The sequence below is a fragment of the Electrona antarctica genome, assembly GCF_951216825.1.
Source record: "Electrona antarctica genome assembly, chromosome: 13".
Lineage (NCBI taxonomy): Eukaryota > Metazoa > Chordata > Actinopteri > Myctophiformes > Myctophidae > Electrona > Electrona antarctica.
In genome coordinates, this window is record NC_136794.1 from 27,281,157 (window position 1) to 27,304,330 (window position 23,174).

At 39.0% G+C, this 23,174-nt stretch overlaps 3 protein-coding genes across 4 annotated transcripts in view; 1 reads left to right on the forward strand and 2 right to left on the reverse strand.

Moving 5' to 3' along the window:
* Positions 1 to 5,844, reverse strand: cUnh2orf76 (chromosome Un C2orf76 homolog). Of its 2 annotated transcripts, XM_079518603.1 has the most exons (6): positions 5,764 to 5,778; positions 5,559 to 5,713; positions 4,591 to 4,641; positions 4,097 to 4,134; positions 3,691 to 3,772; positions 1 to 2,439 (listed from the first exon to the last, which is right to left on the reverse strand). In XM_079518603.1, exons 2-6 carry the CDS (start codon positions 5,686 to 5,688, stop codon positions 2,363 to 2,365), a joined length of 378 nt encoding a protein of 125 aa, XP_079374729.1. In that variant the 5' UTR covers positions 5,689 to 5,713; positions 5,764 to 5,778; the 3' UTR covers positions 1 to 2,362. The 2 variants fall into 2 exon arrangements, with proteins under 2 accessions (XP_079374729.1, XP_079374728.1); XM_079518602.1 differs by having other exon boundaries at positions 5,559 to 5,844.
* Positions 5,845 to 6,497: 653 nt separating this feature from the next.
* dbi (diazepam binding inhibitor (GABA receptor modulator, acyl-CoA binding protein)) lies at positions 6,498 to 13,019 on the forward strand. The gene is made up of 4 exons (XM_079518885.1): positions 6,498 to 6,605; positions 9,497 to 9,614; positions 10,219 to 10,281; positions 12,287 to 13,019. Exons 1-4 carry the CDS (start codon positions 6,591 to 6,593, stop codon positions 12,352 to 12,354), a joined length of 264 nt encoding a protein of 87 aa, XP_079375011.1. The 5' UTR covers positions 6,498 to 6,590; the 3' UTR covers positions 12,355 to 13,019.
* A 4,234-nt stretch (positions 13,020 to 17,253) lies between these two features.
* Positions 17,254 to 23,174, reverse strand: part of sctr (secretin receptor) — a gene marked incomplete at both ends in the record, with an annotated part of 19,881 nt that continues 13,960 nt past the window's right edge. The window contains 7 exon segments of the mRNA XM_079517745.1: positions 17,254 to 17,418; positions 17,509 to 17,550; positions 18,464 to 18,602; positions 19,072 to 19,163; positions 19,722 to 19,791; positions 20,239 to 20,299; positions 21,617 to 21,773. Of these exon segments, the coding sequence (XP_079373871.1) occupies positions 17,254 to 17,418; positions 17,509 to 17,550; positions 18,464 to 18,602; positions 19,072 to 19,163; positions 19,722 to 19,791; positions 20,239 to 20,299; positions 21,617 to 21,773 (726 nt within the window).

Consider the following 23,174-nt stretch of genomic DNA (forward strand, 5'->3'; position numbering starts at 1 on the left):
GTCTGCTAAATGCCTTAATTGTAATTGTCAAGTAGAGGCCTGTTATGGAATGTGGGGGACATGCCACCATGTAGGCAGAGCCTCATATCTATATAGGAGTGGAGGTTATTTATACAATGAATAAGGAAAAGGTGACAACATTCATATTATAACTCCACCATGGCAGGTGTGATTATTATATCTCAAAACGCCTTTCCAATCATGACAGGCCACTGTACTGTATTGCTCCCATCATAAGAACGTGAATGTCAAATATTTAGTATTTTAAAGTGCCCTTTTAAGGGCTGTGTGGCTTATGAAAACAAATGGATACTGTGTAAACAAATATGTGCCAGAAAACCTTCAACTATCTCTGGAAGATGTCTGAAAATCAAGTAGATAATGTTTGTGTTGGTTTACGCAACAATATTTGAATCATTCTCGTGCAGTAAACACCACCCATCTGGTGCTAAACTAAGAATGATTGTGTACTTAGTAAAGAATATGCAGTTGAACAAAGTGTCCTACGCCTTTAAAATGGCTTTACATTTGTGTATTAACCTGTGGAAGATTGCAGGTATTGTAAGTACACAAATATACTTGGCCCAGCCCAGTACTGAACATTTCCTTTATGCATAACAGACATACAAATACTTACAAATGTGTAACTACACACAGTCAATAGTTTATAAAGCAAATGAACAGTATTGTTGTACAATACTGGTACTTCTACACAAATTAATTTACAGGCCAATGCACTAGATTATGGCCTGTCAAGTTTTCCCAGGAGAGTTAAATCAGTGTAAATAATTTCCTATACATGCCATTAATGTAATGTTTCAAGAAACACAGTGATGTTAAATTGCAACAACTACCTCATGCTATGACAATAATACTGCATCTTTTAACACTTAAGACTAGGGATGCACGATATAATCGGTAGCATACCGGTAATCGGAATCGGCCATATCGGTATCAGAATGGTCTCAAAATAATACAGATTTAAATGGTTTTCACCAGCAAAAGTTTCTAGTACCTCTAGTCTAGAACAAAAGCCAAATCAAATGTGTCATTTTTATTGATTGAATACTTTATTAACAGGCTTTGGGCCAACCCCTAGGGCCTATATGCTTGTTTCCATTGTGGTCCTCTGTATAATATCGGAATCGGTCAGAATCGGTATCGGCAGATATGACCCTGCAAATATTCGGAGATAGGATATCGGTCATAATTTCATAATCGTGCACCCCTACTTAAGACCTACCATATAGGCCTACACTTTATCGTGAGACACCAGGTTGAAAGTGGTTAATATTTGTAATACTTGTATTTTTTTCCCCAGTAGTTTTTATTATGTTTATGGAAAATGTATACTTTAGATATTTCAGTAATTTACAGTAATATGTTGTATGCACATTGCCTTCATTTTAATTCAGTGCATTTGAACTTAGCAGTGAGTCTCATAACATAACAATGTAAAACAGTATGGGTATATCTGCAACATTACCATTCCTCTTTCTTACAGCCAAAGCAACTAGAATACACACAGAAGGATCCAGTTTGTTAATTTCACTGTGCAGGTATTTTACATCTATAGATCAGTGGTTTTCAACCTTTTCCATTAGTTATTCAGCATTTGAGCCACTGACCACCATTTGATGAGATTTAGCCTCTCAGAGCCAAGACTTTGAATATTTTGTTGTCGTTGTCGTTTCCAATGCTGTATTGATGTGGTACCATTAGGAGAGATAACAGGCAAACGTTGATCAAAAATAACAATTCTTCTACATGCTCTGGCCAATTGTGTAGACTTCTTGTAAACCACTGATCTAGATCACTTTTTTTGCAGTGATCATCAAAGTCAGACCCAATATTAGAATGTTTCTTTGCAGAACATTGGTGGCTTCTGCCGGTTGGAGGCATCAATCACATGATATCAGTGTCTCTCAAACAAGCTTAATTTATACTCTGTCACACGATTGTGTAGCTTGCAGACAACATCGGTTAGTTTAGCCAAGTGACACTGTTAAGCGATGCAGTTTAAACTGAGCTTTATTTAACCATGTCCTTCGTCTTGATGTGCCCGTCCATCTCCATAGAATAAATAAATGTCACTTATCCACAACGTGGTTGAATGAGAGAGCAGACAGCACTTACACAATAAAGACTATTTTGAATATTATGTGTAATGTAAAGCATGTATTTATTTTTCAAATCAATGGCACTGGCAATAATCACAAATACTAAATCATAAATCTGATTAACAAATTAACAAATAAAACTATGTGAACATGGTCACTTCTTATTTTGTTTTTCCAATGACTGCTTGATGTTTTCCTTGTGTCCTTGAGGACCTTCTAATGTGGAATGCTGTGGTCACTGGTCACCAAGTTGTTTTGGGATTTGCTTTATAAAGACCATAATCTTCTTTCCTGAAGAAGGCTAACTCTGTTTCCTTTGCTGTAACAAAACCAAACACAAAAACAGTGCAGTTAAAATGAGGCATCTCAGCAAGGTAAACTCAAAGTGTTTCCAATATAACTCAAAGCACATTGTATTAATTGAAAAGCCTGTTTCATGCTACACAAATAGACATACATTTTCAGCAAGTATAAATACAATTATGTTTTTAAATACAGATGTGCCAGAATTGTATTATATAGATGATATCTTAGGTTAAAGTAACTACTGTTTTCCTTTCCTAGATTTTCATACTTGTGTTGGTGAGGTACAGACCATGTCTCTGTGGGCACATAACAATAATGTGTTTGTTACTGCCTGGCATAAAAACAGCCCAAAACAGCCAACATTTTATGTTAATTATGGCAGTAGTATTTTGCATTGAGGCTGGAGTGTGCAACTATACTTTCCCAAAAGTATAGTTACACACTCCAGCCTCAATGCAAAATACTACTGCCAACTATTAGTCGTAAATATTTTTGCAATGACGCTGGCGTGTATGACCATTTACTTTTCTTCCAATTATATACTGTTCAACAAAGTTAACTAATTCATTTTATATATTTTTACTGACATAGACACTGAATCCGGCTATTTTCTCACTGTCTCTGACTAAAAAGGGCTATGGTTACAGTATGTGAAAAAGTAATCGCCCGGTATTTGTCATTGCTAGGAATCTAACAAAGTTCACCGTTATGTACATATTGGGTTATGGTTCAATATATTTTAGATATTGCAGTATTTTAGGTATTGCGGTATTGCAGTCGCTGTACCGCACTGGTGTGACGAAGAGAGAGTTGAGCCAGAAGGCAAAGCTCTCTGTCTACCGAGCAATCTTCGTTCCTACTCTCACCTATGGTCATGAATTGTGGGTCATGACCGAAAGAATAAGGTTGTGAATACAAGCGGCCGAAATGAGTTTTCTTCGTTGCTATGGCAACATCGAAAGTGACATACCAGTAGTCGCTTTCCTGGTTTTAAAGATATAACAATGTATAGGCTTCCCAGCTCTTAATGGGTTAATGAGTCGCTCTGGAGGATTGTAAATTGTGAAGCCACATAAATTGCAGACAAAGCTAGTTTGCAAACTGAGGGGGCTGTACCCGTACCAACTCTACCGAGTGCTGTTCAGATGCGTACTGTTGCACCTCTAGTTTTTGCCCCCTGTATCCAACATTAGGCTTGGTTGTATCAACCAGAGCCATCTTTATTTGTAGCCATTGTGTACATTTAAATGAGGTAAGCTCGTACCAACACCAGCAGCTCTGAGGGTAAGACCATCTTGCAGAATAAGCTTGTCATCATCTTCCAAGCTCATCACTAGCTCGTTCGTCTGCACACAGAACAGAAATATAGTTCCACCTGAATGTTACAGTGCAGTTCTGTTTTCAAGGGCATCATCTCAGCTGGCTAGAAAACACAGTATGGCTTCAACTGATATGAGACAATATTTCAAGTAAGATTTTTTTTTCTTAACAGCAGTCAAAATTATTAATTATTTTAGTAACAAAATGTATAATTGTGTATTGAGACTGATAACTACACTACAGTAACAGTCCTCTATTCAATTAGATTAATTTTACAATTTAGGCATTTTAATCTTTTTAAACTGTGCCTTCAAAAGACACACACATCCCTGATCTGACAGCATATATACCTTGGCTCCATGTGCTTGGTGGATAATCTTCATAGTGTCTGAAAAGGAAGAAAGAAATCAGACAAACAACTGAATCATGATCAAGGTAGGCCATTTAAAGAAATAAGTTCCATGCAGCTCTACCTTGTTGTACCTCCTTGTTACAACACAGTTGCAACAAGTATTTAACGCTACGCATTACTGATTTTACTGTGCAACAACATCACATTCTTAAAATTAAATATACATTGAACATTCAATACTGTCCAAGTCAAGGACGCCCCAGCTAAGAGGTCTACTGTGTGTACTGTGGATACAGACTAAGAACATAACTGTAGAAAGGAGAAATCAGTGATCAAATAGCCACACAATTAAAAAAATTACTAAAAAAAGAAGAAAGAAAGAAGGCTTTGCTATGAACCTCCAAGAGGAACATTCTCGTGTCTTATAGAGAGCCACTGCTTGAATTCAAACACCACTTCAATATTTCAATATTTCAGCCAATAAGAACTTACCATAACCAAATTTCTTGAATGGCAGTGGAAGTCCTGCTCTTGTAGAAATATCTGGAAGAATGCAAGTAAATGATTTGCTACAACCTAGTGGAAGAAGTGGTGGAAGTACTCAAGTAGTAATACCACAATATAGAAATATTGTGATGTTCTTCAGGGTATGCCTTAGCTCTGATCCATAGCCAATGCTTCTAGCAGAATCATAGCAGCATTGGCTATGGACCAGAGCTAGGTATGCCTATAATCTGCAAAGTAACTAGTAATACTGTCATATAACTGTAGTGGAGTATCTTTCTCCACTACATCTCAGAAGCAAACCTTGTTCATTTAACAGCACAATATTTGCCTCTGAGATGTAGTCAATGCATTGCTATATTGAAGTTCAGAACATATACCCACAAAAAAGGGGAAAGAAGACAAAAAGCCACATCTGCAGGAATGTTCAAAAATAAGTAAGCAATTTTAACGATATTCCAAATAGGGCTTATAAGTGGTTGTATTTTGGTCCCAATTCCCAACAAGAGTACCTTCCTAGAAATGTAGTGGAGTCAAAAGTACAATATTTAGTAGCCTCGAAACCCAGACGTTTTTATTTCCAGGGAGAAAAAACGCATAGAGTAGCGCAAACGTCGCTCACTCTGCTGATTTCTGATCGTCTACACCTATGTTAAATTGATGCACACACGCACGCACACGCACACACACACACACACACACACGCAGCTGCGGCCTATGCCATAGAAAGCATAGGTGGACCCCATGCTAAATATTTAGTAACACTACATTTTTTTAATGTAATGGGATTATTCATCCCATTATATATAGTGTTGCAAATTGCGGCTAAATATTTAGGTTGTATTCCGTTTGTACAGAACTCAATTATACTGTCCACCATACCACTGCTTGTTGTGGAATCTGGATCTGTGCCTTCTACTCAGGCAGGCAACACGTGTAAACTGTAGCCTACTCACCTTCCCTCACAAGCTGGATGAACTCCTCCACTCTCTGGTCTAAATTCACATCACGGAACACAACTGGTTTGAAGTTTCTGTGCTCGAAAGATCTGACCAGGCGCACAGTGACTATAACTTCTCCATCCATGGTCTTAAATGTGACAAACACTGCTCTGCGGCTAATGTAAAACTACACAACAGATATTATGCTATGCAATGCAACCCTGGCGTAAGAAACTTCACATCGTGTGTGCGAAGGTGTGGGTTTTGGGGAAACTGTTGTTTACAAAAACTTCCGGGTTTAATCAGACATGAGCAAACAATCGTGCAGTTTCTAGCATCGATGGTTTCTCCCTCAAATCCGATGTGTCGATGGTCGAGCACATCGATGATTAGCAGAGCAGACCCATGATATGTTGATATTAACAAATTAATTTGTTTGTCGCGCACGTTTTGAATGAACTGTTTGCATTGTGTTAATCTAAGGGCAAGTGTCAACTTGTAAATCATTGATAGAAAATCACGTTTTGTATTACTATTTGTGCATTTAATTTAATTATGGTTCCGTTAAATACAAGTATTTAGGCCAATCCAGTCCTCGATCGTTTCAGTCGGCGGGAGTGGGGGGGGGGGGGACTGGGGGCGCGCCATCCCCCTGGAGCACCCTGGCCTAATCTCGCGTCACCAGGCTTTCCACCTCGGAGGAAAACCCTGGCCTGAAGTCCCCATGGAGGGCCCCGGACGCCACTTTGAAACCCACTGGTCAAAAGATCATCAGACACATGATGATGTGTGTGACTCGACTCGGAGTCGGAGTGACCCCTTACCCCAATTGCGTTATAGTAACATATAACGTTCCAGATTCTACATTATGATTGGCTGCAGATATCACGCCAACCAATGAAAGGTCTAATGTGATGTCAATCCTAAAAGAGGACCAATGAGGAGCGACCAGGGGTGTATCTCTATGTGCTGCTGCGCTGAATTTCCCTTTCAGTGGTCTCAGTCTTTTCAATAGTGGACGAAGTCGCTTAAGAATCTGTTATCATCATGGCTGACACTAAGGTATGAATAGAACCCATTATTATATTTTTTATATCATATTATATTCAGACATCGGTGTGGGCATCGCTTAATGCAACAAAAGACTATGAAATATACCAGCAAACCGCTATCTGGCTCCACTCGCAGGGTGATAGTTTGATAGACAGGCCCGGTTGTGTCCTCTGGTGCACTGCAACAATGTGCATTGTTTCCCGGACAAGTAAAGATCAGTGCATCTGCTGTGCATCATTGCACAATGCACAGTTGTATTTGAACGTCGACTTGTCTTGATGTACGCATTGGCTTATTTTGGGTTCCTTTCCTGCATCTGATTCATACGGTATTTTATGTTAGGGTGTGGTGGGACTTCAATGAACTCTGGAATGTGTGCACTATCTTGATTCCTTACTTAGCCTATCATATATGGTATGGTAATGGTATGGTTGTGTTTTCAGGTGAAAAAAACACGCCACCCGCCTGCCCTGCGGCGTGCATAATGACTTTATGGATTTTCAGTCAGCCTCCATTACATAGCGGCATATGTTCACACTTCCCAGTAATAGGCCTACATGAAGGTTGATATCGACGACGTGTTTGTGCAACTTCTATAGAAGTTGCACAAACACGTCGATTTGGTCTCTGCCCCTCTTATCCAGAGATTGCATTTATTTTAGAGCTAGCAGATTAGGGGTTGTTGCATGTCATGCATTGTTCATTGTTGCAATTTCCTAACACACATTGCAACATTCTGGCCTGGATCTTTTTTATTATTATTATTTCTTTCTTTATTTCGCATTCTGGCCTGGCAGAGTCCTAGTATTATTATTATTATTAGTAGTAGTAGTAGCCTAGTAGTAGTAGTAGTAGTAGTAGTGTAGTAGTAGTAGTAGTAGTAGTAGTATTATTAGTATTACACATAGGCTCAATGTAGTCCTCCTCCCCCAGGGCCAAATTGTATCATGTCATATTTCAGTTAGTTAGTTAGTAGTAGTAGTTAGTTAGTAGCCTATAGTTGCTACTAGTTACAAAATAAAACGTCTGGCTTTCCGAGGCTACACTTCTGGTTATAGGCCTATACATGTTATACACTTGACATGTCCCAGTAATTACACTAATTCCAAATGTGCCTCCATAGTCCCTACTTTTAGACCAACTAGCATTGTGGTACTAACTAGGGATGATAATAGTTAATCCGCCGTTAATAAATTAGTCAATTAAACTTAACAATTAATTAATCGTAATTAATTGAAAAGTCTGTGGTTCTTGGGTGGTTTTCTGTGAATGTAACACTGTCTGTGTGCGCGTGTGGCTGAGGAACGCACATACAAAGATGCCATTGCCTGGCCCGTATCGTTGATGGTCAAAAATATATTTGATTAAGGAATATAATATGCCTTTTGCATCATATCTGTGCATCAGAAAAATGTAGATTTCTATGTTGGACATTGAGGGAAATTAATCAATCGATAAGCTTATCAAAACTATCAATTAATCAATTAATGCATTAATCGATAATTCCCATTCCTATAGTACTAACAACAACAATGAAAACTAAGATGGCAGTGTGGTGGCTTGTAACTACCTTTCACTCCTGCCTTTAACCCACTCTATACATTATTTTCAGAATTAATTAATTGTATTCAAATAATTTAATAATAAATCATTTCTCTCTAGCCCAGTTGGCACAGTTCAGCACCACCAGCAAGGTTTTGTTCTGAAAAGAGGTTCAACTGAATCAGTAGGCTCATTGTGTCATGTATTGGCATTTGGCAGACCATCTGCTCCTTTTCATCAGCAATATATTGCAAGACTGAAGAACCACCCCCCACACAAAGAATGATAGGGTTTCTTCTAGGTCAGGGGTGCCCAAAAGTAGATCACAAAGGCTGTGCAGGTAGATCACATGACATGCCCCTAAAGAATATTTAATTTAACTATTTTTGGCATCTGCCACTTGAATTAAGTTGACTTGATTGATTGACTTACATAAAAAGGGCCTGTCAGCTCAAACCCATAATGCAATACTTTTTACTGTTTTCAAGAGTGTTGCTGTGCACAAATGTCGGTAGATTACAAATTAAATACAAAAAACTCTAGGCCTACATATTCCATTTCTCCCCTTTCCCATTACAAGTGCATTTGTCTTAAAGGGGCATTCCACTCATTTTCAACATTTTACTATGTCATTAATATAGCTTAGAGCTGTTGTGTGGAAATAATAAAAAATTCCCCCCCATTCTGTGTTTCCTAGAACTGGAGGTCTGGAAAAAAATTGAACATGGTGAAACACATCTTGATGATGTCATCAAGATGTGTTTCACCATGTTAATGGGTTTTTTCATAATTACAGTTCTAGGAAAAACAGAATGGGGGGGACTTTTTATTATTTCCACACAACAGCTCTAAGCTATATTAATGACATAGTAAAATGTTGAAAATGAGTGGAATTCTCCTTTAAATGTAATGCCAGCGCTGCTATTCCAAAGCCATTTTCAGCAATGGTATTATAATGTTTTCATTGGGTAGATCTTGTTGAGCTGGTCATTTTGAAAGTAGCTCTCAAGTCAAAAACTGTGGGCACCCCTGTTCTAGGTCATACAGTCAGAGACTCAGAGTAAGACACTAGCCAGAGTAGTGTAGTAGTCACACCCAGAACAAAGTTCAGCTTTTGGAGTTGGAACCAGGTATCATTGCCAATGGCTATATTAAAAAAAAGAAAAAAAGTGCCAACCTTCCTTTGAGCTCTGTTGTTTGCAGTTGTGTCATCGTTGCATTTTTAGACTCAGACTGCTAATCGTCTCGCCCTGTTGTTGGTCTATGTACACATTAAATACACAATGACGTAATCATATTTACATATTCAGACATATTTTGACATAATCTTAATCTTATGGTTATGGATTCCTTTGAAGGCTAAATTCGACGAAGCAGCCAATGCGGTGAAGCAGCTGAAATCAAAGCCAGCAGACGAGGAGATGCTGAGGGTCTATTCCCTATTCAAACAAGGCACTGTGGGAGACGTTAACACTGGTACTGTTTACACACACTCAAATTTCCATTCGTTAAATTGTTAATATGGTTGCATACATTTAACTGATATGATGCTGGTCTCCAGTGGTAATCAAACCAGGGACAATGGGCCCGATTCACTATGCTGTTTACACCCATATTTTGGGTGTAAAGGAATTTTCCAAACTTCCCATGTTAGTATGTATGACATACAGCAAGCTTTGGCCCCATGTAAGTCTGCATCCGAGCAGACTTGAGAAAGAGCGTCCCTCCACAAATTTCAAAGACAAAAATAGGTTACTGAATCAGACTACTAACCTGGGACATTTGGAAAATTCCTTTACACCCAAAATATGGGTGTAAACAGCTTAGTGAATCGGGCCCATTGTGATTATATAGTATATAAGCTAACCGGACATATGCTTCTCCGCCATCTGAAGTCCTCAGGAAGCTATTTGCAGTAATAGTGTCATTAACAAAGCCTAATGATTTCCACCTGCAGTATATGTTTCAGCCATATGATTCTTAAATGATGTACATGAGTCACGACTAGCTCTTAACAACAGCAGCAGGAGGCATCTGGTACTTTACAACGTTGACTCATTTGTCTGTTTCGTCTCTGAAGCTCGTCCTGGGATGCTGGATTTCACTGGAAAGGCCAAGTGGGATGCATGGGAGAAACAGAAAGGTACGTCTGTGTTCCTGCCGGGTGGAAGAAGTACTCACATGTTTTACTTGTGTAAAAGCATCAATACTGCCATGTAGAAATACTTGAAATATTTTAAGTATTGGTATCAAAATGTACTTAAAGTACCAAAAGTAAAAGTACTCATTATGCAGAATGTCCCGTTTCAAGTTTTCAAATGTATTTAAAATCTTTTGAAAAGTTGAGTTTGAGTTTATGAATGCATCGCTGATCACACATTGTGAGCTTGTAGATCGTCTATTTTCAAATGGCGGAAACGTATATAGGGCTGAAGTGGTTAATGTATGTTTTGTAATAAGAATCAAAATCTAAAAGTAACTCAAGTTTTCAAATAATTGTATTGGAATAAAAGTACAATATTTGCCTCTGAGATGTAGTGGAGTAGAAGTAAAAGTATTGGAAATTGGAAATACTCAAGTAAAGTACAAGCACTTTACTTGACACAAGTAGAATTGTACTTAAGTCCACTACTGGTTCCTGCAGAGGTCACTGTGGCTCAACGTATGGCTTTTAACAGTGTGGGGTAGTCAGTCCCAGTGTAGCCTGGGGTCCACCTATGCTTTCTATGACATAGGCAGCTCCCGGCAGGATCCGCCGGGAGAATTTAGAGTCTAGACGTGTGTGGGTGTACGTGTGTGCGTCAATTTAACAAAGATGCAGACGATCAGAAATCAGCAGAGAGTGATCGACGTTTGCGCTACTCTATGCCGAATTGAAGTGGACTCGTTCCCAGACTTTTTTTTTTCTCCCTGGAAATGGGTTTCCGAGGCTAGTCCCAGTGTGAATGCCGCTATTGCACTCTACTGCCCTGATCTTTGATCCTGTAGCCAGACACCTGACTCATTTGTAGGGGTGCACGATTATGAATTATGAGCCTTGGCCCTATAGGGGCTTGGTCTCAGTGAAGAGATGGATGGAAGAGGGTGGCTGTCCCTCTTCCATAGACCAAAATCTTAGACCAAATCTTTATTCCGTATTAACCAACCTAAGTGCCGTTGTCTGTCTGTCTGTCTGTGCTCAGCTCCCCCGAACACAACAGCACTGTCCATGGTTCTGAATTCCATATAGTCCACACCTGTCATCTGATTGCCAGCGGTCACAGGTGGCTCCAGTGACAATGACACACAATAATACCTTAATCCTGGGCACAAAAGTACACAATTCTCAATCTCAATAAACACATTTAGGGAAGTCTTAGCCTCCTCTGCCAGCTCAGTGGCCTTTTGGTTAGATTGCCCGCCTTGAGATTGGGAGGTTGGAGTTTAACCCCCGGCCGAGTCATACCAAAGACTATAAAATGGAACCCAGTGGCTGCCTGCTTGGCACTCAGCATCAAGGGAACCTCAGGACCCATATGGTTCCCAAGGCAAGGCATTGTTACTTGTAATACCGGTATTTGTGTTATGTGTAATATTGTCATTTAAAAATCAATAACAATCTATATTACATATAGTTGGTGCTCCTTACATTTAAGGTGGTGCAAAATCTTTGCTGGTGCCTCCACCTTTTTGAACCATCACTACCAAGTTAATTATGAGCCCTGAGTGGCAGCAGAAGAATGCCAAATTATGGATTGGATATATAATATATTATTATGTCATAATTTGACAATGTCGGACCCCCCAGCCACAAATGACTAATTAGACACCAGCTGCTGTGGAACCACAAATTAGTCAAAAGTTGGGTAGAGAATGATTGTGTGAAATAATTGATAACATCCCTCATTACAAAAACCTCCTGCAGAGCCACTGTAGCTCCTAACTTTCTCTCTCTTGGTTATTCTGTAAGGCCACATTCATTTCATGTATAAATTGGCATTAGGTACCATTGTCCACCTACTAAAGATCATAGAATCTGCCCACTCCTGTTTTTCATCGCGTTGCCTCCCACATGACGTGAACAGCAGTTGTACATTTCATTTTAAACTCTTAATCGTTGTTCATAAATTGTATCTTTCTTTAATGCCTTTTTTTTCTTCTTTTCAAAGGAAAGAGCCAAGAAGACGCCATGATTGAGTACATCGCACTGGTGGAAGAGCTGAAGGGAAAATATTGAATTTAATGTTCTACATTGTAAAGTCCTGAGTGTTAATATAACAAATGGACCCATACAGGTCCACTTGGTTCGATTTGTATTTTGTACACATTCTGAGTTAAATTAACACTCAGGGTTTTATATAGTGCATAGTCATGACCTGCCCATGGGCTGTGTAGGACATGTTGGTAGTGACCACCACTGTGAATGCCTTAATACATTGTTGTAAATTGGAGTGTGCCCTTTTCTACAGTACATACAATGACTGTCAGTGTCCCATGGAGATTTTAAGGGGCAAAAAGCAAACCGTGGACAGCCAGAATACCGTCCTCTACCACAGCCTCAAACATCATACTGTATCGTGTTTTCAACTGGTTGTACAGTCGAAGAAATCCTGTAATATGACATATAAAGCCAGACTTGTCAAGAAAACTGTTGATGCTATGGGTTCCTTTCCTTTTGTATTTCGAGTTTGCACACACTTGTTGGCAGTTGATAATTTGGTCAAACTGTAACTTTGCACATTGCAAATGATTAGCAGTGGGGAAATGTACAATTTGTAGTATTGTACTTCCTGGATCAGATCTAATTCTTGCTCTAGGTCTAGGAAAGGGCTTATAATGTTGGCCACATTTTCTTCATTGGATCAATACATGTCTAGCTAGCTTTCTAGACTATATTCACAAGACGGTGAATATTTGTTATTTGTACTTTTCTATGCATTGTTATTGACATTATGTTTAACTCCCATTGTGTTGACGCAGGCAGAGCAAACTACCATACGGTACTCTTGTTTTTGGTTAATTTCATATTGTTTTGTTTCCTGCTATTCCTAGGCTATATTCTTCTGAACACTGTGCAGGTGTGGGTGTGACCATAACTGTAACTCCCTCTGAGCACAGACAGACACAAGTGGTTTCCTTGAAACTGATTTATTTGAAGACTTGTGGATCCTCCAAATTCACCGTGAAAACTATAAACAATACAATAAAACAAGCACGTTACAATTAACATAAATACTAGCCCAAACATTTAGACTCTCGTAGAGGTTTTTTTCGATTCTGACGAATCTCTCAACGAGAGTCTAAACGACGAGGTCCCCTTTAAGAGGGCACGGGTTTACGTGTCTGCCTCAAAATCACTCTTACCTTGTACAAATGCAAAATCTAAAAATAGAAAAAGATTGCCCCACATGTCCGGTGGGTGTGCGGGAAACAATTACTTCCGTAGCGACCGTAGTTTTCAATAAAAAAAATATTGTAATCCACTCCGTCCATACTAAAGTCCATACTCTGTCTCGGAATCTGGCGGCCATCTTGGTTTTCTCTCCATTGTAAATGCGCAACAGAACCCTGGCCACTAGGGCCAATGCGCGGCCAATGTTCTGTTGCGCATTTACAATGGAGGAGTATGGACGGAGTGGATTCAAATATTTGTTTTATTGAAAACTACGGTCGCTACGGAAGTAATTGTTTCCCGCACACCCACCGGACATGTGGGGCAATCTTTTTCTATTTTTAGATTTTGCATTTGTACAAGGTAAGAGTGATTTTGAGGCAGACACGTAAACCCGTGCCCTCTTAAAGGGGACCTCGTCGTTTAGACTCTCGTTGAGAGATTCGTCAGAATCGAAAAAAACCTCTACGAGAGTCTAAATGTTTGGGCTACATAAATACGACATGACATGCACAGCATGTAGATGCAAACATTTTACCAAAGTAAAATACCTCGTTGGCTGCGTGCAAATAACAAAGAAGGGAATCTCTTCAGTCTTAGGTCCTTATAACCTTTCTTATGACAGTCTCTTGTAACTAGTCTATTTGTGTGACCAGTGCAAACGGAGCTGCTGCACCTTGCTGCTTCTGCTGCTTGTGGCTTGATTGCTTATACAAAAGTCCCGTGTAACCAATTGACATGAGAGCAGACCAAACGAGACACAGAACATGACTTTGACTCTTCAAAATAAAAGCATAACAACAACTTTACACAAATACATGAAATAATGTTTTAAACGTAAATGTGACATAATTATGAACTTCTTCATTATGAACTTAGACCTTTTAGGAAGATAATAAACAATTATGAACTTATTTTAACCTTATTATGAACTTTGTCTTAAAGAAATAAAGCAAACTATATCACCTATAGTGGCAACAGTTACAATAACAGTTGTGATTTCGGTTGACCAATTTGTGGTCCCTTAAAAGTCTATATACTGTAACTAAATGTGGCAAGTTCGGAAGTTTATAACAGAGATTACAGACAAGAACATTCAATAGGAATACGGAATAGAACATGCATTTCGTATCATTGTGCACAGACGTCAGTCTCTATTTGATAAAGTAGTCGATGGTCATCATATCAAGGGTATCAATTATGATTATGCAGATGAGTGATTCACCCAATGTATATATGTACAGATTAGATAACGGTCATAATTCATAACAGTAAGCTTTTTATGGGCGTTATATGGGTCATTATTAGATGTATTCACATTCCATCTGATTTAGGGTGTTCGGAAATGCGCACCAGGAGCGCACTCGCCTATTAGTTTGCATTGCACAGTGCGCTCAGTGCGCTATTTCCGCCCTGGGTTAAGGTACTAATTTTCAAACCTTTTCCATTTCAAGGAAGTTTTGTACCCCGATTTGATTCAAGTTGTATCTCTGTAAAATCCTCAGTGTTCATTTCTGAGAGTATTTATTTTTGGGCCCTAAACTTTACAGTTCAGCTGGGGACCCCCTGGAACACTCCTCAAGGATCCACAGACCCAATGGTCTGGGGACCTCCATGCAGGGGCCCTTGAGGTGGTTCCCAAGTTCACTGCCAAACTTGTTAATAGCATCAAAAATATGTTTACCACTTTCACCCCAAATACATTTGGAAACATTTTTAAAACGTTCCCTGGCACAAAATTAGTCCTACAGATCGGGTCACATATTAATTTGGGGGAACTTGACATGAAAACTATAGGGATCTTCCATTGAAAAGCATTGAGGCGGCCATGAAACACGGACAGCACAGAGCATGTTCGTCTGATATGTGTGTACAGGGCCGCAGACCTATACATGAACCAATACAAGTCAATAGCTTTACTTGGGGTGTGTGTGTGTTGTGTTGTGTGTGTGTGTGTGTGTGTGTGTGTGTGTGTGTGTGTGTGTGTGTGTGTGTGTGTGTGTGTGTGTGTGTGTGTGTGTGTGTGTGTGACTGTGTGTGTGTGTGTGTGTGTGTGTGAGAGAGAGAGCAATAATACAGTAGTGTTCTCATTAGGCCTACAGTACAGACATGACGAAAGCACATATTTGTGATCATGTTTCTGTTTTATTTTCCTTTTCTTTCATCATAATCTATAACCTTTTGTAATAAAACACAAACAACTCACACACACAAACATTTTATGGTTAAACATCAATCAATAATATGATCTGGAGTACTGACTCGCTAAATAACAACAAACAAGGAGTGCACTATCACTATCATGTTTTTGCAATAGAGGATTTTACAATGGGCAGCAAGAGATCTTTCATTCACAGATTCTTTAGCTTATCATTCACCTGCTGTGGTCCTATGAATATGTACTGTATATTGTATGTTGCTGCTGTTAGGTTAGCCCAGGACAGACCACAAGCTCATATAAGCTATAGACTTACATCGATAAGCCCTCAGGGCTTTTTGTCTTATCCTTTTATTGTATAGAGTGCCGAGATATCTGCAGTCATTGCTCCATTGATTCGAAATTTCTATTCCAAAATGGTCTCCTCATTGACTTGCATGGTGAAACATCTCTCAAAGTCACTATTTTAGAAGATAAAGTAATGCAAACAAAGCAGATTCTGCCAATATATAGCCTAACATTTCAAAACCAAACACGGCATTTCTAAAATAATTGTATATTCAACTTCCTGTTGATTTGACAGAATATCCAGATCTGCAGTCCGGATGTTCTTCCTAATTCAAATCCTAATGAACGGAACTACTATTGAAGGTGGTACCCTATACCTCACTAATATTGGAGTTACATCATGGCAAGGTAACGGCACACACAACCCAAACCTGTATACCAAAGCGCCATTTTGCTTTAAGACAATGGTTTTCAACCCTTTTTATGCAAGGCCCATTATTTATTCTGCATTTGAGCCACGGATGGTGGTCCGGCTATGAGGATATGAATGTCATCAAATTTTGATGTCATTCATAGCCTCTCAGACCCAAAAGTAACGAATATTTTGTTATCGTTGGATAAGATTTTGTCCACAATTCCATGCTGTATTGATGTGGTACCATAGGAGAGATAACAAATAACAATTATTCTACATTCTCTAATTATGTGTAGACTTAACACAGTAACTATTACTTAAATTAAGTAATGCAAATGTTTAACAATAATTTAATTCTTGAGAGAGTTGGGTCCATTTGGTTACCAACTCTGCATCATTTAGTTTGGGACCACCTGGAACCCCTGCAAGGACCACACACACACACACACACACACACACACACACACACACACACACACACACACACACACACACACACACACACACACACACACACACACACACACACACACACACACACACACACACACACACACACACACACACACACACACACACACACACACACACACACACACTTTGTACATATTCCTATTATACCATTGGTTGTCAAAGTGCCAACCCCAGTAAAAGTAGCATCGCGATCATTTTAACCACTTTATCCATTTATGTTGGTTCAAAAATAGCAGATCTACAAGCTCACAGCACATCCCTTCGTGCCACACAGCAAGCTTGTATATCTGCTAAAAAATAAATTGACAAAAAATGTCCTCTGGGGGTCCCTGGCACAAAACAGATGGGGGTCGGTGATATAGCATCATTTTGGGGGTCTTTGACATGAGAAGGTTTGAGAAACACTGTATTATACCACGCTGGTTTGGGGCGTGGTTGAGCTCCTGTTGAGCAGAGATGTGTTCGAGGGGGGCCCTCCACTCTGGCTCATGGATCCACGCTGTCTCCCGGGCTCCAACTGCAGCCTGCGTGTCAGCCTCCACCTCCGCCATCTCTTCTGGATCTCATACTGCACCTGCAACCATGACATTTTAATGTATGTGAGGGTCCACAGTTCACACACCCTTCTGAATACAGTGGTTGAGGGTTCAAGCAAAGACCTTACCTCTCCATTTAGAAAGCAGTATAAAAACGCTACAACAAACCCCTGAAATAGAAAAGATAGGATCATTATGCAGCCTAACCTGTTCACTTCACCAGTGGTGGAAAAAGTACTCACAGATCAAGCTCACAATGTGTCGCTTCGCAACACATTGTGAGCTTGTAATTTTTTTTAAGCTTTTCAAATGGCTGAAATGTATATTGGGCTGAAGTGGTTAATATGTTTTGTAATAATAATCAAAGAAACTAGCAACTAAAGTTTTCAAATAAATGTAGTGTAGTAATTTAGTAAAAGTACAATATTTGGGTCGGAGATGTAATGGAGTAGAAGTAAAAGTATTAGAAATTGGAAATACTCAAGTAAAGTACAGAACTTGAGTAAATGTACTTAGTTACTTTCCACCACTGCACTTGACTGAACACATTATGCAGTGTTGCCCGTTAGAGAATATTGGCATGCATACCGTATCAGTCAGAATACATACATCATGACATACATACTTATACGTACATTACAAACTACAGTTTTTAGCACTTCCACTGCACTGTACAATTCTCAGTTTTAATTGAACTCAGAGCGTACAAATAGAGACAAATGGACATGTAAGGGCCCATTTGGCACCATTCGGACACAGTTACAAATGGATACATTAAGCATTTTACTGTGTCGACTACACAGTAAAATGTTTAATGTATCCATCTACACTGTGTAGTTGTGAAGGAGGTGATATTTGTATCCATTCATTTTCCCTGCAGATGGGTACAGTGTATTTTCCATGGTGACGACATTGTTCTTGCCTAATGTAAGTCGCTCTGGATTAAGAGCGTCTGCTAAATGCCTAAATTGTAAATTGTAATTGTGCCTTTAAACATCAAGCAACAGCTGCTGTGCAGCACTATATAATCCAACCACCCATAGAAGAATGGTAATGAACTATAAAAGTGGCTTTTTACAGTACCTGTGTTGAGGCAAAAGCCAGCTCAATAAAGTTCCATATTTCATACGATGGGTCGTTGCCTTTATGGGGCAGGAAGGCAAAGAGGACATAGTGCAAACCCAAGAGTGCTACCAGGAGGAACGATGACTTGGCGAGCTTCCTGTTGTAGAGGACCAGACAGGGGAAACAATACTAACGTGAGAGTTTGTGTGTGTACACTGTACAGACATGTGATGTTTCATTGCTCAAAATGGTGCTTTAATTCATTAAGACCTGAGGCTGATTCTAAAAATGTCTTTTAACTAAATTTTCACTAAATCATTTAACATCATTTAAACTAAATGATGTTGCTATATACTGTACATAGCAACAACTACCCCAAAAGGGGTCCCCGGATGGAAAGGTAAAAACTCCAAAAGGGATCCCGTCCTGTCCTTAATGGGTTTGGTATAATATTGTTAATTATAATATTGATTAATTTTGCCAGAGAAGATGTTACATTTTAAATCCACAATAGGGTGTCATCCTCGACCCCTCAGACATTAGGCTTCTTGTTCTGTCAAAGACTATACATATTTACTCCAGTATGCACTCCAGCTTTGTCCAAAAAAGGTTGACCGATCGCTGACCTGTAGTGGTTGAACTCATTCCCAGGCATGTCTTGTGTTCTCAACTTGGCTAGAAGTATTCGAATAATACAGAGGAAGAACAAAAGGTTCACCTGTAAAACATGAGTCAAAACATGAATTAAGCTTTTAGATTTTTTTTTATCTCACGTTAGAATTTCCTGTATTATATTATCTGTATGCATATTAGTGTAATGTCTTTTAAATTTTAAATTAAAGTACAGTAAACACAATCCTCATAGAAACCATCGTTTTTGAGTATTGTTTAATCTTAGCTTTTCTTTTGTTTACCAGGAAGTCGTTTGAGATCAATGATCTCTTTTTTTCGAGCAAGATGTACCGTATTGGCCTGAATATATATATTTTTCAATTGGATATATCCTAAAAAACGGGGTCGTATTATAACCGGGGACTAGACTATTTCACATTCAAAGTTCTTTTTCCACAAATGAGTCTTGAAAAATGGGAGTCGTCTTATAATCAGAGTCTTCTTATAATTGGGACAATACGGTATTTCTTGTAATTGCAAGGTGAACAGACCAATATATACACATCCTCCGAATGTGTCTACTTTACCTTTCTACTTTATAAAAACAAAGTAATGTCTAATAGAAATAATATTTGTAAAATAGTGAAGGTTGTAGCCTACTAACTATGATGAAGAGCAGCACAGGAACTCTCAGGATCCACCAGATCCACTCACGACTGCTTGTCTCCCAGCATCTAGAATGTATGCACATAAATACAAATACATATAGCTTCATATGGAGACACCCATTTACAAAACATTCAGTGGTGGAAAAAGAACTCAATTTCTTTACGCAAGGAAAAGTATCAATATTGTAATGTAGAAATACATTTCGGTTTTACAAGTAAAAGTCCGGAATTCAAAATGTACCAAAAGTAAAATGTCGAATGTCCTGTTTCACAATTATGTCTAAAATGTATTAAAATCTTAAAAATATCAAATCTGCTATTTTCAAATGACCTGAATGTAAAGATGGCTGAAGTGGGTAATGTTTTGTAATAATAATAAAAATCTACTAATGTTTTCTAATTATAGTGGAGTAAAAGTACAATATTTGCCTCTGAGCTGTAGTGGGGTAGAACAAAAAATACTGGAAATTGGAAATACTCCAGCAAAGTACAAGAAGAAAGTTACTTTCTTACCCCTCATCTTCATGAAGGTACCTGGCCCAGGTCCACGCTATTATAATTACCATTGGACACCCTGGGGAGACGAGACACACATGGTGATGTTATTTGATCATTGATGGCATTATAATTAACATATGGAAGTTGGATTGTTTAACTAACTAACTGTCCCTGCTCTCCATACTGTATATGTTACTCAGAGGTTTACAGGTGTATTACAAATGGTAAGATTACCAGCATACTGGTTAGACTAGAGGGAGAGTTATCTCACACATATAGGCTACGTTGCTGTCGGAAGGAAACCACCTAACTCAATTTTTGAGGTTTTTGATTATTATTTTTCCATAAATCAATGCTATTGAACACCCTTTATGTGTGTGTTGGTTAAAAAACATATTGAACCAATGAAAAGTATTAAAAAGCGCTTCGGAAAGGGCCTTTCTGTGTGGAGTTTGCATGTTCTCCCTGTGTCCCCTAGGGTAGGTACCCTCACAAAAAACATGAAGTAATCCTGGTATCTACCCCCTGCCCATCTGGGGCGCCTGATGGAGGCGAAAGGAACTGGTCAGAATAACGTGTTCCTTCCACGCGCTACGACCGGCTGGGGAAATTCTCCCCTGTCAGGTGAAAATAAGCAGCTTGGACTCCTCATGCATAGAAGGAAGCATGAGGTCAGTTCGCTGCCACCCCAGGTTGGCAGAGGAAGTGTAGCGCCCAGGATTACATTAGATAATTGACACTGGATGAAAAAATGGGTTGGAAAAATCGTGGGATAAAAATTATATAAATATATATTTAAAAAAACCGCTTCGGACAAAACCTCTCAACTCCATTGGACCCTCAAACACCACCTCTCCCCCTCTCATGCAAGTAATTGACAATATATATAAAGGCACAATACCAACTGTGATGAGGCAGTATTGCATTGTTTTAAAAATTGTTTGTTTGTTTCTTCATTTCCTAATTTATTTTTAATTTTAATTTCCTGAAAAATGAACATTTTGGAATTAGGCGGTTTCTTCCCGACAGCAGAGATATAAATAATGCCCGTAAAATGAACAATACAATATACAATTAGATACTGTGGGGTGTACAGTACAGTATGTATAAGGGTTTGGCTCACTAGTACTGCCTGGAGATGTTAATTTCCGGTCTGCAATATTTAGCCAATGACATGACAAGAGACAAAGGGTTGCATGTCTGCATGATGAGGAGAGACAGACAGAGAGACTGACAGAAACACAGACAAAGCCAAAGCCAGCATGGGGAGAAAAATATATATACATGTATAACAAGGAAGAAAAATAGAAAACAAGCCAGTTCCGTCGCAACTTCCAGAGAATGTTTGATGGAAAACAAACAGACTGAGGTCTGGTCCGACAGACAGTCATACCCCAGCCAAATATGATGTACCACCACCACAAGTGTCTCCTCCTGGAGAAGAGAGAGACACTGACCAGGCTGTACAGGTAGTGGCCCTCGGCCAGCAACCAGCTGTAGTTGGCCATGATGCTGTAATTGCACAGCGTTGTTGCAACCTTACAGCTCACCTGAGGGGGACAGCAGAGGACAAACAGGAAAAGCAACGTAAGCAGTGGTGGAAAAAGTACTCACATTTGTTAATTAAGTAAAAGTATCAATACTGCAATGTAGAACAACTACTCCATAACCGTAACAAGTACAAGTCCGGAATTTTTTATTAGTACAAAAGTATTGGCTTCAAAATGTACTTAAAGTACCAGAGTAGAAAGTACTCATTATGCAGAATATCTCATTTAAAGTTTTCAAATGTTTACAATATTTTGAAAATTGGTCGAAATGTATGTGTGTGTGTGTGTGTGTGTGTGTGTGTGTGTGTGTGTGTGTGTGTGTGTGTGTAAGTTTTCAAATAATTGTAGTGGAGTAAAAGTATAATATTTGCTTGTGAAATGTAGTGGAGTAGAAGTAAAAGTACTAGTTACTTTCTACCATTGATTATATAGTCATTATCCAAAGCAGCTTACAGCAGCTGGAGAGTGCATGAATACTTTTAATATGAGAGGCTTCATCAGGCATAATTATGCCTGATGAAGGTCTGACGACCGAAACGTTGCAATAAAAACCAACCTAAGTGAAGACAGTGTGCGGGATTCTCTTTTTTCTACCTATCAGTTGCATCGTATTAAAACAGATCAGGTCAGTTTGAGTTGCTCTGAGACAGGTTTTGACAGCATGTTATTTACACAACAAAGATGTTGGGCTGGGTTTTACGGAACATTAACTTAAAACAAACATGCTCTGTGTGTCACAGTAGAAAAGGGAACATTTAGAAGAAATCCATTCATAGGATCTTTCATTTAATACAATTTTATCCACCACAAAAGATGGATGAAAGGAGTCTCTTATGTGCAGGCTTTGTTCTTGGTACAATGGTATGTTTGAAGCCAAATTATAACTGAGGTGAGAGTAATCACCATGTTAATATAAAATTAAGGAAACTTTAAAAGAGACCTTTTGCACCAGAGGAGACCTTTTGCACCAGAGGAGCATAGAGGGGCCAAACTCAATCCCAATTCTAAAAGTTGCATCAATGCGTGGGGAAAGCCCATGGCCCATGGGATGTCCTGATGGTGGTAATAGTGATGTTCCCGATCAGAAATACATAATGCTTAATCTTAAAAACGACAACAGAGTGTCTCAGACTAAAACTATGGCGAAAGATGTTCGTCGACTACCTTTTTTCACTGACGAAAACTAAATGAAAACAGAATTAAAAACTAAGCTATGATGACTAAAATTAAGACTAAATATAGTGACAATTTCGTCAACAAATATAAACTCAACTAAAATGTTAGGGGGATACCAGTGGAGAAGACATCCAGTAGAACTAAAAGACAATTTATTTCATGTTACGCTCAGGTATTGTGCTTTGAAAATAGCAGATTTACAAGCTCACAATACGTTGCGCTGCA

What these genes read in the sequence shown, in the direction of transcription:
- cUnh2orf76 (XM_079518602.1), bottom strand. Translation starts at nt 5,688, where the DNA reads ATGGATGGAGAAGTTATAGTCACTGTGCGCCTGGTCAGATCTTTCGAG. An exon ending in ACCAAGCACATGGAGCCAAG is followed by an intron (nt 3,773 to 4,096) that starts GTATATATGCTG and finishes TTCTGTGTGCAG; the next exon opens with ACGAACGAGCTAGTGATGAG. An exon ending in CCTCAGAGCTGCTGGTGTTG is followed by an intron (nt 2,440 to 3,690) that starts GTACGAGCTTAC and finishes GTTTTGTTACAG; the next exon opens with CAAAGGAAACAGAGTTAGCC.
- dbi (XM_079518885.1), top strand. An exon ending in TGTGGGAGACGTTAACACTG is followed by an intron (nt 9,615 to 10,218) that starts GTACTGTTTACA and finishes TCGTCTCTGAAG; the next exon opens with CTCGTCCTGGGATGCTGGAT. An exon ending in TGCATGGGAGAAACAGAAAG is followed by an intron (nt 10,282 to 12,286) that starts GTACGTCTGTGT and finishes TTCTTTTCAAAG; the next exon opens with GAAAGAGCCAAGAAGACGCC.